Raw genomic sequence first — 14546 nt, forward strand, 5'->3', positions numbered from 1 at the left:
GCTGGGTGTTCTCGCTTTCCCCCTGCTCTTCGTGTCTCAGCGTGCCGGCTTCCACCACTGACTGCGACCTGAAAGCAAGAAAACACACACGCTAACAAACACTGCTGCAGAAGCACTCACCTTCCTGGAGCCCCTTTGCTTCTCTCATTATTTGTTCTTTTGTCTGTGTTCACCTGTATGACTTCTCATTTCTTTCCTGCGGCATGTGTAAGGGAGTTGAGAAGCATTCCCTTGAATGTGGACAGGGACATGACCCATTGCAGGTCCCAAATGCTTTCCAGCTATTTGGTGCTCAGCTGCTCTCCCTCATGCTGAATGCACCCAGCAGCTCGACAGCCTGAGCTGAGCTGCCGTGGGATCTGTCGGGGCCGCGTGTCTTCCCAGGCAAAGCTGCTCGGGCAGCTGCTTCCGGAGAGGCAGAGTCGTTTGTGCAAGGGCTTACAGGAGGGAGTCAGCTCCTGGTAGGTTCATAACATTTTACTGCTGTAGGAGTTCCGTGAGCTACCCAAGACCCACAAGGAAGCCAGAATTAACGTGACCAGCCCGTTTCTGGTGTGCCCGCTCCTGCAATCTGTCTCCTTGCCTACACCCTTGGAGGAGAACCTTATTCAGGGCCAGTCCGTTTTACAGTCATTTCTGTCTTCAAGGTGGGAAGCATAGTTTATCATTCATGACTAATGCACAAAATACCCAGGACACGTAAAAAATGAGTGAACACTAGAGAAAGTGGCCCATCAGGATGTCTTGAGGTTAAAGCTCAATGGGCTTGCGCTAGTGGGAAAGTTCAAGACGATTGCATTTGCTGAGGTCTGTGTGCTCCCACGTTTGCTCACAGAGCTGTGGAAGGAGCAACTGAGGAGTCTGTTGTGACAGAGATTTGTTATCCTCCCTTTTCTCTGTTTTGGGCTAGGAGTTGCACCCCAGTTTGGAGTGGGCAATGAGTTTTTAGAGCAAAATCACTTGATGAATTGGAAACTTTCACAATGGGAACTTTTCCAAATGTAGACATGGAATCCTGCCCAGCCCAGGCATTCACGTGGTGCATCATATTGTTTTAATGAGCCGTTTTTTTCATGGATAGCTTTGAGCCTGAGGGATAGCGCTCACTCCCTACAGGATGTATTTGCAGTTCCCAGTTGTTTACGGGAACCTCAGCGTAAGCCTTGGCTGTTTGGTGAGGTTAGACATCACCTCTCTTTCAATAAGAATCATTAATACATTGCATCTTTTGGCACTGCAGCACTTGATCCAGGCTGAATACAATGACTGCGAATAACTTGTATGATTATTTTTCTTATTCTTATGCCTAAAGCTTTCATTAAAGCATAGTAAAAAAAATTTCATTTAAAAAAAAAAAATCTCTGAAGAGAGATAACAAAAATTGGGTGCTCAATGGGAAGATTTTATGCCAAAATTTTCCAAGAAAATATGTTTGCCCAAACATTATCACTGTGTATTTTTTACAGTAATGTGACATGCATAATGTTTATGACTGCATTTTAATATAGAAAAGCAGCTGATTTGGGACATTATGCAAAATGGCAATTTACATATTTCTGATCTATAGCAGCAAAAACTAATAATGTGTCTTTGAAACTGATACAGAATGGATTCAAATCACAGCATCAACAGCTTTTTAATTTTCTTTTCTGGACTACCAGATTAAATTATTGTTAAACAAAACCTAGCTAATATTTCTCACCAATGTTTTGTTCCTGTTTGTTCCACTGCCCTAAAACGAATGGGAAAAGTTGAAGACACATTGCAGCATTTGCCAGCATACAGCGGAAATTTTCTGCTCTGAGTCAAATGTGAACAATCTCACTATTTTACCTTTTGTGACCACTGCTGGTTATCTCTGCTCTCATCTCATTACAGAAAAAATTTCTTGCATCCATAACAGTAAGATACCAGTTTCTCCCCCATACTGGTACTCAGAGGCGCGCCAGGTTGGGAGCAGCCTCATACCAAGATCTGTGTGCAGAGAGCAGCCTAATCCCAAACTCTGTGTGCAGGGAGCAGCCTAATCCCAAGGTCTGTGTGCAGGGAGCAGCCTAATCCCAAGGTCTGTGTGCAGGGAGCAGCCTAATCCCAAGGTCTGTGTGCAGGGAGCAGCCTAATCCCAAACTCTGTGTGCAGGGAGCAGCCTAATCCCAAGGTCTGTGTGCAGGGAGCAGCCTAATCCCAAGGTCTGTGTGCAGGGAGCAGCCTAATCCCAAGGTCTGTGTGCAGGGAGCAGCCTAATCCCAAGGTCTGTGTGCAGGGAGCAGCCTAATCCCAAGGTCTGTGTGCAGGGAATCCCAAAGTGTGTGTGCGGGGAGCAGCCTCATCCCAACTCTGTGTGCAGGTCCCACGCTGCTGCTCTCCCCACAGTGCCAGAATAGCCGGAGCACTGAGCAAAAGCATTGCAGCCCATCCCACCTCCAAATTCAAGATGCCAAACGATTCAACTGCTGTGCCCTGCCCTTCTGAATAACATGAAGAGGGATCTAACTGAGATTTCAGTATCTGCCAAGCTCCACAGCAACAGTGATTTCTCTCTTTCTCTTCTCTGCTAGAGGCTGCGCAGCCCCCTATCCTAAAAGAAGCGGGTCAGACATCCATCTGAAGGGCACAGCAATGATTTGAACAGTCATCACCATTTTCTGAGACACCACGATCAAAGGCCTTGCTGTCATGTTGGCATTTCCATTTTCCAAATACACCAGTTTTTCATTTGCTGAAAAATGTTTCCAGTTTTGTTTTCAACTCAAAAAAAAAAGGAAAAAAAGGAAAAAAAAAAGAAAACTACTCAATTCTCAAGAAGATTCTAAAATATTTTTCTCATATTATTTGTTTATGGTATATATGAAAAATATAGATGCTCAGGAAAGCATTTTGGCAATATATATCAACACAGCTCACAAATTAATGTAATGACTCAGTGTGAGAGATGCTTTCCTGTCCTAGAACATCCCGGAACGTGTATTCTATAGCTATGCTTTATTTGAGGACAACGAAAAGATGATTTGCCAGAGGCCACTATCGCAGAACGCATTTTCAACTGACCAGTAACTATATTTTGGGGCTGTAGAAATTAATATAAGACAATGCTATTTGAAAAAAAAACCTGTACCCTATACGTTGGTTTCATGTTGCTTTTGTGCATCTAGCACAAGTGTTCAGGAAAGCAATCGCAGTCTAAGCATGTGGAGCTTTGCACAGTTTTTAAGGGGTTTTGTATGCTGACTCCAGCGTTGAACCTGGGACTAAGAGGAGTTTCTGCTTTAAAAGTACTGCTGCCTGTTTTAGCTGCATTAACTGTCCCTTTAGAGGACTTTACAATCACATGTCAAATGTTTCAGTAGAAACTTGTCATGGTTCTTGGAAGGTGTTGGGGTATCTGACTCCACTGTAATCTCTTATTCAAAAATGAATTGCAGCCAGGCACCAAGGGACCTTTCCCCTGTCCAGTCCTTGTAATTTGTAACCATCGTTGCACTAAAACTGCCAAAACACCCTCTTGCACAGCAGTTTGAGCCATGTTAATGTGAAATGGTAAATGAGCAGTGCAGAACTTCCCTTGTTCAGCAAGCTGGGTTTAAGCTTTGGTCCTGCAAATGCTGTGGATGCTGCTCTGACATTCCATGCCATATGACATCATGCTTAGCATATAGAGCTGGTGGAAGAAGAAGGAAGGGAGGGATGTTCAGAGTGATGGGGTTTGTCTTCCAAGAAACTGTTACGTGTGATGGAGCCCGGCTTTCCTGGAGATGGCTGAATGCCTGCCCCCAATGGGTAGTAGTGAATGAATTCCTCGTTTTGCTTTGCCTGCGTGCATGGCTTTTGCTTTACCTGTTAAACTGTCTTTATTTCAACCCACAAGTCTTTTCACTTTGACTCTTCCGGTTCTGTCCCCCACCCCACCGGGTGGAAGGGAGCGAGTGGCTGGTGGTGCTTGTGCCAACTGAGCCTAACCCACGACATGGAGTCTTCATCCAGAGATTTTAAAAATCCAGCTGGACACAGTCCCGGGCAACCTGCTGAAGCTGACCCTGCACTGAGAAGTGGGTTGGGTAGAAGATCCCCAGAGGTCCCTTCCTCAACCTTTTTGGGATTCTGTGCCCACAGCAACACCAGCTTCTCTGAACCATCTCAGTTCATGTTTCTCTAACCTGACCGTGCAATGATTTTCTTTCCAAGCTCACTACGCCTTTGGGGTGTCAGCTTTGACAGTGTGGATGACATTCAGATGCTACACATAGATACCTACTGCCCTTTGAGGCACCTTAGGGTATTCAAGACTACCTTCCGTGGCTGACTGTTATGACCAGGGATTTACAGAAGCCTTCTAGAGGACTCGTGTCCTTCTGGAGTACTGATGGAGCCCAAGAAGACATCACAGCGCCTACAATCGTATATACAAGATGCCTACACTCAGGCAGCAGAGCCTCACCTGTGCTGTTGCTTCTGCAGGGTGAATGCAAATAGTTTAAAATGTTCAAGACATGTTCAAGTCATTTTGACTTGGGCCAGATATGAACAATCATATCATCTAAGCAGGAAATAGCAATTGCATTGGCCTTCTCCTGCATGGAGTCACCTGTGCTGTGATTCATTTCTCCACCAGACGTCTGTGGTCACTCTCTGCTGGAAATGGCAGAGAGAAATAGACATTCTCAGGGTGCAACTCACCTGACCTGTTCTAAACATACGATTCACGGGTCACCTGCGTTCAGGTCCCTGTTCTGATGAGTTCTCATCTGTGAACACCAGGGGGAACAGGTTCCATGATTTGGAGGCAACGTTTCCTGCAGACCATGACTGCCTCGCACTATATGACCTTCAATACTCGCCTGAAAGGCGGCACATGTCCTGCCAGTGCTGCAACTTTGGATTAATAAATTAGTCTGTTTGAACTCAAAACCTTCTGGGTCTCTGCCTTTCTCAGCTGAAAACTCTCAGTAACAGGTTTGGAAGATGCTTGGGTGTGGGGTGTCTGGTTAAGTTTTAACACAAGCAGATGATCACTTGTATCACACAGATAAGATCGTTGTGCAAATCTGAGCTGGCAGATCCCATGCCTGTCTGTCTTTAACATGTTACATGCGGGAGACTTAGCTCCTGTAAAAGTACAACGTAATCACCATGGGCTGGGAACTAAGTCTGAAGTGATTAAAAGACAAGTCAACACCCATAGACTTTTCTAGCCTCGTTTCCAAGACTAGATAACCTTGCTTCGGAATGCCAAATGAAAACAGCGAGAGAAATGAATTCTGAAGCCTAGGTACCATTTGAGTGTGCTCCATTTAAAGTGTCAATCAAACCCCCCATGGTTGTTTTACTGTTCAGCAAGAATCTTTGGAAGTCTGGAAAATCAACAGTACCCAGCTGTTCCTCCAGCAGGTCAGCCGTACATTTCGAATGACGGCACTGCATAGGTATGCACGTCAATATCCAAGCGAGCAGATGGCTTTATGTGTGTGGTCATTTTAGTGTAACTGTCTCCAATTCAGCCAAAAGCCATGGGAGAAGACTGTTTGCAGGCCTTCTAGCCACACTGATTTTGGAAGGCTTTAGTCAGAGTACAGCTGGTGTGAATCAGCTCACAGGAATTGATCTCTGCTGGGTACCAGTTTTGTTTCCCATAAAAAATAAAATACCAAAGCCCTGCACTGAGCTAACAGCAACTGCCCGCACATCATGGCATGCTTACCCTAACAGACACCTTCCAGTTCCCCGATCCCTTATTTTGTGCCTCTCATTGCAGTGATGCTATTACAGCCCAAAGGAGCAGGGACATATTCCATTGGTACTGGGCTTCCTTTGGAGGATTTTGTGGAGGAGGAAGGAGGGTGGCAAGTTTTTTTTCCCCAAGTACAGGAGGCTTTAAGCTCTCAGAGTGACACACTGCAGCCAATCAATCAGATTGCATCGCGTGACTCTGTTCATCTACCTCTCACCTCCCATCTGCTCAGTTCCCTCTCATTCCCTTCCAATTTCACCAGCACCTCGAGGCTGTTTATCTCCCAACTATTCATTCCCTTTACAGAATTTTTTTTTTTTTGAAATCACACCATGAATTATTGCATTGGCAAGGTCTGAGGGGCGTTTCCTTCTCTGCCTTCCTCCCTCCCCACCAGACTGCAGAGGAGGGTACGGCACCCCGGAGTGTGCCCTGCAACACACCTCAAGGGTGTGCCTTCGTCAGGCGGAAAACCAAGGATTTCCCCCCGGTATTACAGCAACAATGGAGATGTGTGGCTGGTAACGTGTACTGGATTATTGACAGCACTTGAAAGTGAAATGCGTGGGCGAGGCATCCTGGAAGAGCTGCGTGCTCCCGTGGGTGGTGTGGGCAGATGCCAGCAAGCTCGGCTCAGTGGTCAGAGATCTCTCGCTAAAGCCGCTCCGCAGCTCCTGCCCTGGCAGCAGCTCACAGCCCTGCACAGAGCCAGCGTGGCGTTGTGGTGCGGAAACCTGCCCGCAGGGGAGCTTTGGTGCACCAACCCCAGCACCCCAGAGAGGTGAGGCTGCATCTGTGTCTCGGGCACGGCTGAGCTGGGTAAGTGACCCCCTGACGTGGTGAGACAGGCAGCAAAGCAGCACGGAAACTCTGGCTTAACCCAACTGCCAGCCCCGTGCTCAGCCCATATGAAGATGGTGACAAGCTGCTGCTCTTCCCACATGGGAGCTGGCTCTGTGGCCACTGGGGCAGCAGTGACCGTCTTTCTTCCCGATGGTTGGCACATCCAGACCCCCGTCCTCTCTGTGTCCGCCAGCTCTCGCCGTGCCGCTCCTTTCCCGGCAGCTGGCCACAGCGGCTCCTTCCCAGCGCAGACCCTGGGCGCAGCTGACTGCAGGCTCTGCACCGGAGCAGCAGGGCTGGCACCGCGCAGCGTTTGGCTCTCACCGCGGCGGAACGGCTGCGCACCCTGTCCTGACCCGTCCCTTGGCTCACAGCACACCTCAGGGGACACAGTGCGTACCCTTTGGGAACTGCAGTGAAAACACTTAGAAGTGTGACACAGCTCTCACTACTGCAGACACTCCGAAATGTAAAAACATGAAGAAATACTGAAGGATTGGGCACAGGACCTACAGTCCTCCCCACTGAGACCCAGAGGAGAGCAAGGTCCAGGTGCTATGCAGGGCAAACACAGCCAGGCTCCCCTGGCAGAGGCTATCCCTGAGCGACGGAGACAGGAGCTGGTCTGTGCCAGCAGCCTCAGTCTGTTTCCCTCTGTGTGGATGTGCTCGATACCTCTGCTCCCAAGCGCTCTGAGCTGCTGCATCAAGATCTTGCCTTGGTCACATCTCACATCCAGGGCAAGGGAAAGGCATGACTGGGAGCTTGTCCTCTCTGTTTCTTTTCTCTGCTATAGACTGACCCCTCCACGTGCCTGTTTTTTTTTTTTTGTTTGTTTGTTTGTTTGGTTTTTTTTCACATAGAAGGAATAGGAGCACCTGCTTCAGACAGGAGTTTCTGGCAGACCCTCAATTCCCTGGGGTGCAATGTCACCGATGGAAAGGTAAGCCCAGTCATGGGGCTGACTACGGACAGCGCTGCAGCAGCTGTCAACACCAGTTTACAGCAGATTCAGGGAGAGCTGCTAAAGAGCGTGGAGACTATGATATCCAAACAAGAGAAATTCAGGCCAGCGTAATGAAGAAAATTTTCTTCTCTGGCTTTATGAGTATCACACACACACCTCCCCACGCAGGCACTTGTCATCACCGTTCATGCTCTTCCTGCACATCCTCATTTCCTTGCCCACCAAGAGCTCTCTCTAACCCAACAGCTTCCAGTCCCTTTGCTCAGACACTCCCCTCCTCTCTGATCTTTCCGTCTGCCTGTTTCGCTGCCATTCCAGTGACTCCAGTTCCCACTGTATCAACCAGATTTGCCACTGACTCACAATCTCTCCATTTCTGTGTGGCAATAATGGGGAGGATGGAGCCCCGAGAGCACAGGGTGGCAGTCTTCCTGCTCCCCAGCCCTGTATCAGAAATTTCCTGTTCTTAATGAGAACAGCACTGAAGCTTGAAAGCAGCCCTGCAGATGTACTCTTTGGGCTGGAAAGTTCAGCGCTGTCAGGGCAGGAAAAGCCCAAAGCTAGGCTGTAGGAGCAGCAGCAGCTCGGCTGGGTGTGCGGGGGCGTTGTGACCCCTGTGCTGCCCACCAGCCCCAGGAGCACGCACTGTCCTTTCTTGAAAGGCTCGTTCCTCCCTGAGTGCTCAGGGTAGACAGTGCCAAGCTAGTAGGTGGCTATTTATTTTGCTTTCTTCTCACTGTTTAGTGTGTGGCTCTGTGACACACTTGCTGCTCTGAGGATAGCCTGTGTTAGCTCCCTCCTGAGCTTTTCTGTGCAGTTCACCAGCACCGTACTTGTGTGCCTCTTAAATGTGAATTCATTCTCTGCCATAGCATGACTCTCAGGATTTTTTCATTTTCATGTTGCATGTGGAGAGCTGAAGCGCAGTGAGATTAGGACCAAGTATTCCTCTAACGTGGGGTACTCACCCCTTTTCCAGTCTGATTTTGCATAGGGTTCAGCATTGCATGGCAGCTTGTGTGTCCAAAGCACATGTCCCATTGATTTCTGTTGCAGGTGAGCACAGAGTATTTCTGGAAATTAGACCCCAGAGTCTGTAGCTTGGCAGGCTGAAAATAAGCAACGTGCAATCATCTCACCATCTGCGTGAAGCTTGGTTTAAGCGGCTTGCCAGGCTGGTGCAGGGGCTCTGGAAGAGAGGGAGAGCAGGATCCGCACCTCCAGGGATGCACCAACCAGGCTTAACCTCAGGATCATTCCTGGGCTTCATCAGCCCTCCCCCTAACCGTCCACATTTCCTTGCCCACCAAGTGTGCCCAGCTGCTTCCAGTTCTTTGTTCCTGCCTCATCTTTCAGTCTGCCTTGGGGCTCCCATCCCAGCATCCCAGCTGGGTTCACCGCTGGATCCTCATCTCTGCCGTTCTCCTGCCAACGGTGGGAAGGAGACATCCCTGAGATGGGGAGGTGTCAGTCTGCCAAATCCCTGCTCCACGCCTTGCTGCAGCCTGGCCTTTCGCAGGGAACCTTATTGTGATCGAAGTAAAAGCTGTGGTTACAGAAGCCTTCTGCACCCCGAGATGTGCATTGTGGGCATTGAGACATCAACCTGAGCTGAGCAAGTTTATTTGTTCTGGGAGTCCAGGCTAAAACAGGAGGCAACCCTGGGGGTCACTGAATGCTGAAATTAAATATGTTTCTACAGAGCATGTGTGAATTGCCTTTTCAAAGGCTTGTAACTCAGCCAGATGTAGGTGGATTATTCACAGGGCAACAGAAGACATAAGCGGTGTAAAACCATTTGTTTTATTAAGTGTCATGTCTCTGATCTAAACTACTAAACTTTTGGCAAATTTATGGCCAGCTGAAGACATAATTTACAAGGCAATATTTTAGGCAGCCTGAACAGAGCTGGTTCTGCCATTCCCACCTCCAGCCAGTGTTTGCGCACCCGTGCCTTGGTAATTGAGGGCTGTAAACAGATGAAACCCGCGCTGTCGACACTCTCAGAGGGCCACCAGTTTCCTGCCCTGCCCCAGGGGACCACCAGCACCAAGCTGCCCGTCTGTCCTGTTCCCAGTTCAGCTGGGGCTGGCAGCTCTGATCTCCTCGATCGGCTCCTGAGGGTATTCTGCACCGTCTCCCCCGCAGCCTCCCCAGGACCCGCTAACGTGCCAGATCCACCAGCTCCTTTCTGTTTCTGTCCGATACATGAGCAGAATTCTGGTCAAAAGCTATAAAACCCTTCAACAGCTAACAATCTACATTACTAGGCAACGCATACATTATGTGATACGCGTGTCCCCGGGACACTTGCTTTGCTATCAAGACGTGTCTCATTCATAATCTGTGTATGGGGGAAGCACTTCCACAAAAACCTTCAGGAATTCTGTTTTTTGAAATAGTTTATCATAAAATAGTAGCCACAGGTCTCAGATCTTATGCAGCTATTGTAACTGAAAGCTTGCAAGGAGTATTCCCCTTTTCCCCCAGCACATGTGGAAATGCACCCCAGGTTCCAGCCATGGGCAGCGAGAAGTTTTCACACATTTTCATACTGATTTTTATTTGCTGGTATTTTACTACTTCTGCAGTAAATTGGTGCTGACTGTGACCCGGCATAAAACATGACCCATTAAAGCAGAAACATATGGCGAAGGAACATTAAGGTCACATCAAGGATAACAACGAGAAAGGTCTGCCTTGCACAGCCCAGCTGGGCGCATGGAGGAACCAGTCTGAATAAATAAAAACCTTACACAAGTCACCCCCAGGAATGGCCCCTTTTGGATCTGAAACTGCTCCAGTCGGCATTGGTGTATACCGGTTGGGATACCCTTCCTTCTGGGAGCAGGATCCCGTTTCTGAGAACCAACAATTAGTTTCAGCAACAAGTTAATTTGAAGATCAGTCCTTTGGAAAACGCACACATCAGGAGGCAATAATGGCAAACCCTCATCTGTACTTTAAAATCCTTTCACGCTCATCTAGGACATAAAAATCCACATGCTCTGACTCAGCAATGTCAGGCAATGCATTCCAACAGATTTCTTCGCTGCGTTTTCAAAATGCCTGTTACGGGGGCTTTTGATGAACCTCGAGGAAGGTCCTTGCATCTTTAGGTGCTCACGTTTCTACTTCGTGGCAGGAAAAGTTCATGGTGTCTTGGTGCAATTGTACATTTTCACAATTAACATACTTGCCTCTACTCTAAAAGTTTTACCCTAACTCTGAATTTCCTAAGTCTCTAATGAGCTTGACTTGATGATGGTAATGTTCTTGCAATCCATGTTGTCCTAAGAATAATTTTTAACCCCAAATTTGATTAAAGTTATCCTTAATTGAACTTTGATGAAATAAACTTGATTAAACAGGTTGTCTGGTCAGAATATGTATGTAGCTGTTAGTTAAAATCCCCTTTCTCTGCAGGGCAATTTTAAATCGCACTGGCTTTTCAGACTTGTTTGCTCTGGCAGCATGCTAAGGGTGAGCACTCTTCTGATGCCTGGGAGGGCAGAGGAGGAACAGTCAGGTCCCAGGCTGTGCTTGGTAACTGCGCAGGGAGCAAGCAAAGGCAAAGAACAGCCTTTGTCAACTCGGACTGAAAATCAAGTTCAGACATCAAGAAGTGACCCCGCTGCAGCTGCAGAAGGGCAGATCTTGTAAAGCAAAATGAGTCAGAGGGAGGCAATGTGCTACTGCAGGTTACTTGCTGCTGCTGGACCCAAGTGTAAGAGCAGGGTGACTGGGGAAAAAGTAAACTCTTCAAAGAACTGAGCTCCTTCCCATCTTCCCCAGGCAGTAAATCCATCGCTCCACCTGGGGATGTTCACTCCCTGCAGTTAGGTACCCAAACAGCTACAGGCATGCTCCTGCCGTGGCTGCCGAAAGGCTGTGCCCCGTTGGCACAGTGACATGCTAAAGCGGTCTCTGACTCTTTAGCTGCCAGGCTTAGCCATCCACCATAACTACTCATTACACTGCACACCCAGATAAAACCTCCAGCTGTTCCCAAAAACACCAGCTCATCCACCAGAACCAGCACCAGTGCCTCAGGCCAGCGCTTTGCTTTTGTCTTGGCTCCCTGTTGACTGAAGCAACCCCAGGCCCCTTTCTGACCGGCAGGGCTTGCAGAGGGTTTGGCCACAGCTGAAGGGGAGGTGATTTTCTCCCCTGTACTCCTAATTTCCACACGGTTGGCATTGCTCTCAAATCCCACAGCTGGTAAGTGGCAGGCTCTCTGCATGGATGCAGAGCATTGGGAAGAGATGGGGAAGTGGCTGTTGCCATTGCTGCTCCCAGGATTGTCAAACAGATGTGGCCAAGCTGGCAGATTGAACTGATTTCACTATTACTGTATTAATGCTGGTTTGCATGCTTATTACCTTGCCCATTTCAAACTTCACTGAGCTGAATCTTAATAAACAGATATATTCTGAATGGATTTGTGTTATCTCTTTTTTTTTTTTCCCCTCTGGCTATTAAGACTCATTATGTGGAGTCATCAGCTGTTTTGCTTTGTTTCCCATCTGTTCATACAGTACATGGGTTCTGGGATTTTTCCCAGGGTGTGAGATAATACTGCAGATGGGAGTGCAATTTCCAGTGTTTTGATTTTGCCCCGGTGGGGCTTCACGTGGCCACTGGTGGAAAAATGACAATTGGAATGGTTTTGATTTCCATATGATAGAAACCTGTCAAACCTCAAGATTTTCAAGATCATGTTGCTAACTAGAACCAGTGGCAGTTTTTTCTAAGCGGATTTTCATTCCTTTCCCCATCTACAGTGCATCCATTCTCTGAAGCAAACAAGGACTCGTTTCTGAGAACAAATCTTGTACGATTTCATGTCACAGGGAAAAAACACCTCTATCTGTTTCTGGGGAGCAGAGAAAGTCTGGTCCCATTGCCGTTAAGGCGAACAGAAACTGGGACCTAAGGAGACTTTGAGGGGAAGTCTAGTCTCCTGTGACTGCTGGTAGCCACCTCGTATCAGACCTTCCACTTGAGGAACAGTGAGGCTGTCACATTGAGAAGCTGTTTCAGTAACTCACTCATCTGACGATGAGCAAACCTATTCCTCTCATTCGCAGCCAAGGTATGCTTTGGTGGGCTTGTACCCATTTGACCTCACACTTAAGTTGTCCTTTTTCTCAAATGCCTGTTCTCTCTCCCATGTTTTTATTCCCTCCTGTATTTGTAGGGAATGATCACATCCATTTCAGCCTTTGCTCTGTGAGGCTGAACAAATCCCTAACGTCTACAGCTTCTTGCTGGAAAAATGTGCTTTATGGTCTCCTCGCTCTTCTACCAACTCTCAGGTGAACTTGTTCCAATTTACATGCCTCTACCCCAGTGGCAGGAGCTGAAGCACTGCTGCCCGTCCTGAAGCCACTGCACAGACACGTACCTGCTCCAGCTTCACTCCCTCCCACTGCTGCCCCGTGCCGCGTTTTCTCCTGGTCTGCGTTTTGAGACTGATTTTAATTTTCAGGTGATGATAACTTCAGTTTGGTCTCAGACCCACCATGCAAATGCCCTCTTTCTCCCCCTCTGCATCCATTTTCTAACACAGATTAAGTGGCTATAAAAGTATTTTGGTCAGTTATTCTCTGATTCAGTTTCGTGACGTTCATCTTCCAGAACTAGAATTCCTGTCTTGGTTTCTCAGCGTCTCTGCTGCTAGCATCTCTGCTTGCTCCCTACGATTGCTATCAATCATAGCACTGCCCTCCCTTGGAGCTAATTACTGGGCAGGTGAACCTGCAGTGACATCTGGGAGGTCAGAGAGGAGAAGATCCATAATTGTTCAGCAAGGCTTTTCATCCTTAAATTACAGAAACCCAAGAAGGCTCGGTCTTCATATATGTACCCCTTTCAGAGGAACATTAGTGCTAAAGAAAAGGGCAGCCACCTTTTTTTTAAACCCAAAATTTAGGCATAGAAACAAGAAATTACCATGTTTACTCAAGAGTTTAAAGATTTCTGTGTTATGAGTGGAGGAGTAGAGATTTTTAATGAAACTGCAAAATGGCTTCAATAAGGGAAAAAAATGATAGGGCGACTGTGAGGGAATTATATTTGAAATGAAGACTAATGCTAGGAGATCACCTGTGCCTAGTGTAAACCTCCCTAGAGTATCCAGGAATCTCAGGCATGGCCCGAGACTCTTACTGTGTTAAAGATGTACGAACCCAAAGAGGCAAGGGATGGAGATATATAAAGACACATAGCACTGGTAGAAGTCTGTAGACCTTTTAATAAGCCTTAGATATAAATCTGGTCTAATAAATCTAATAAAGCACGCAATTATGCTTCCTAAGAATGACCTTTTACCTCAAGTTAAGCCAAACCATAATTTCAAGAGAAGAAGAATCGAAGCAAACACTCGTAAGAGAAAATCTGTTGAAGCAGTGAACTTTTCACCTCTAACAGCTAGTAATGACCACGGGGTACAAGATCAGACGGTTCACTTAGCCGCCGAGGAATGAAATTAGGCTAAAAGTTAGATCTGGTCTGCCCAGAGGCAACATGACAAATTAGATTCATCCACTCACCATACTTGTATTAATACACTTTTGTATTAAGTGAACAGATTATAAACGAAGGCTTTGCCTTGAGGCAGGGTTTTCTGGCACTGAATTAATTTTCAAGCTGAGGTTCTCCCCTGAGGGCACAATAAGACCCTCCCTCCTTTGCAGCCCAGGATCTGATCCTCAGCCAAGATTTACCTGTGAACAGCTCTTAACACTTCCGAGCTTTAAAAACTGCAGATTTTTTTCTGTAAAGGTGTATAAATTGTACGCTCTTGATATACGTTTAAATAATAATGGAATATTTAGTTAGCATCTTTCTAAAATCATTGTGTATGCCACTGCTAATATTAAAAAAAAAAAAAAAAAAAGAAAAAAAATAAAAGCTGTTTTAAAATCCACTGTCTGGGTCAGGCTCTATGAATTCATCCTGGCTCCCAGTGAGCAGTGAGAACTGCTGACCATGCAGATGGCCACCGCT

General features: G+C 47.1%; 1 protein-coding gene across 1 annotated transcript in view; it reads right to left on the reverse strand.

Moving 5' to 3' along the window:
* The window catches only part of LOC104468575 (clavesin-1-like), a 64858-nt gene that overhangs the window by 196 nt on the left and 50116 nt on the right, over positions 1-14546 (reverse strand). The window contains 1 exon segment of the mRNA XM_010082762.1: positions 3-68. Coding sequence (XP_010081064.1) covers positions 3-68 — 66 coding nt within the window.

The sequence above is a fragment of the Pterocles gutturalis genome, unplaced genomic scaffold (assembly GCF_000699245.1).
Source record: "Pterocles gutturalis isolate BGI_N339 unplaced genomic scaffold, ASM69924v1 scaffold2900, whole genome shotgun sequence".
Classification (NCBI taxonomy): domain Eukaryota; kingdom Metazoa; phylum Chordata; class Aves; order Pterocliformes; family Pteroclidae; genus Pterocles; species Pterocles gutturalis.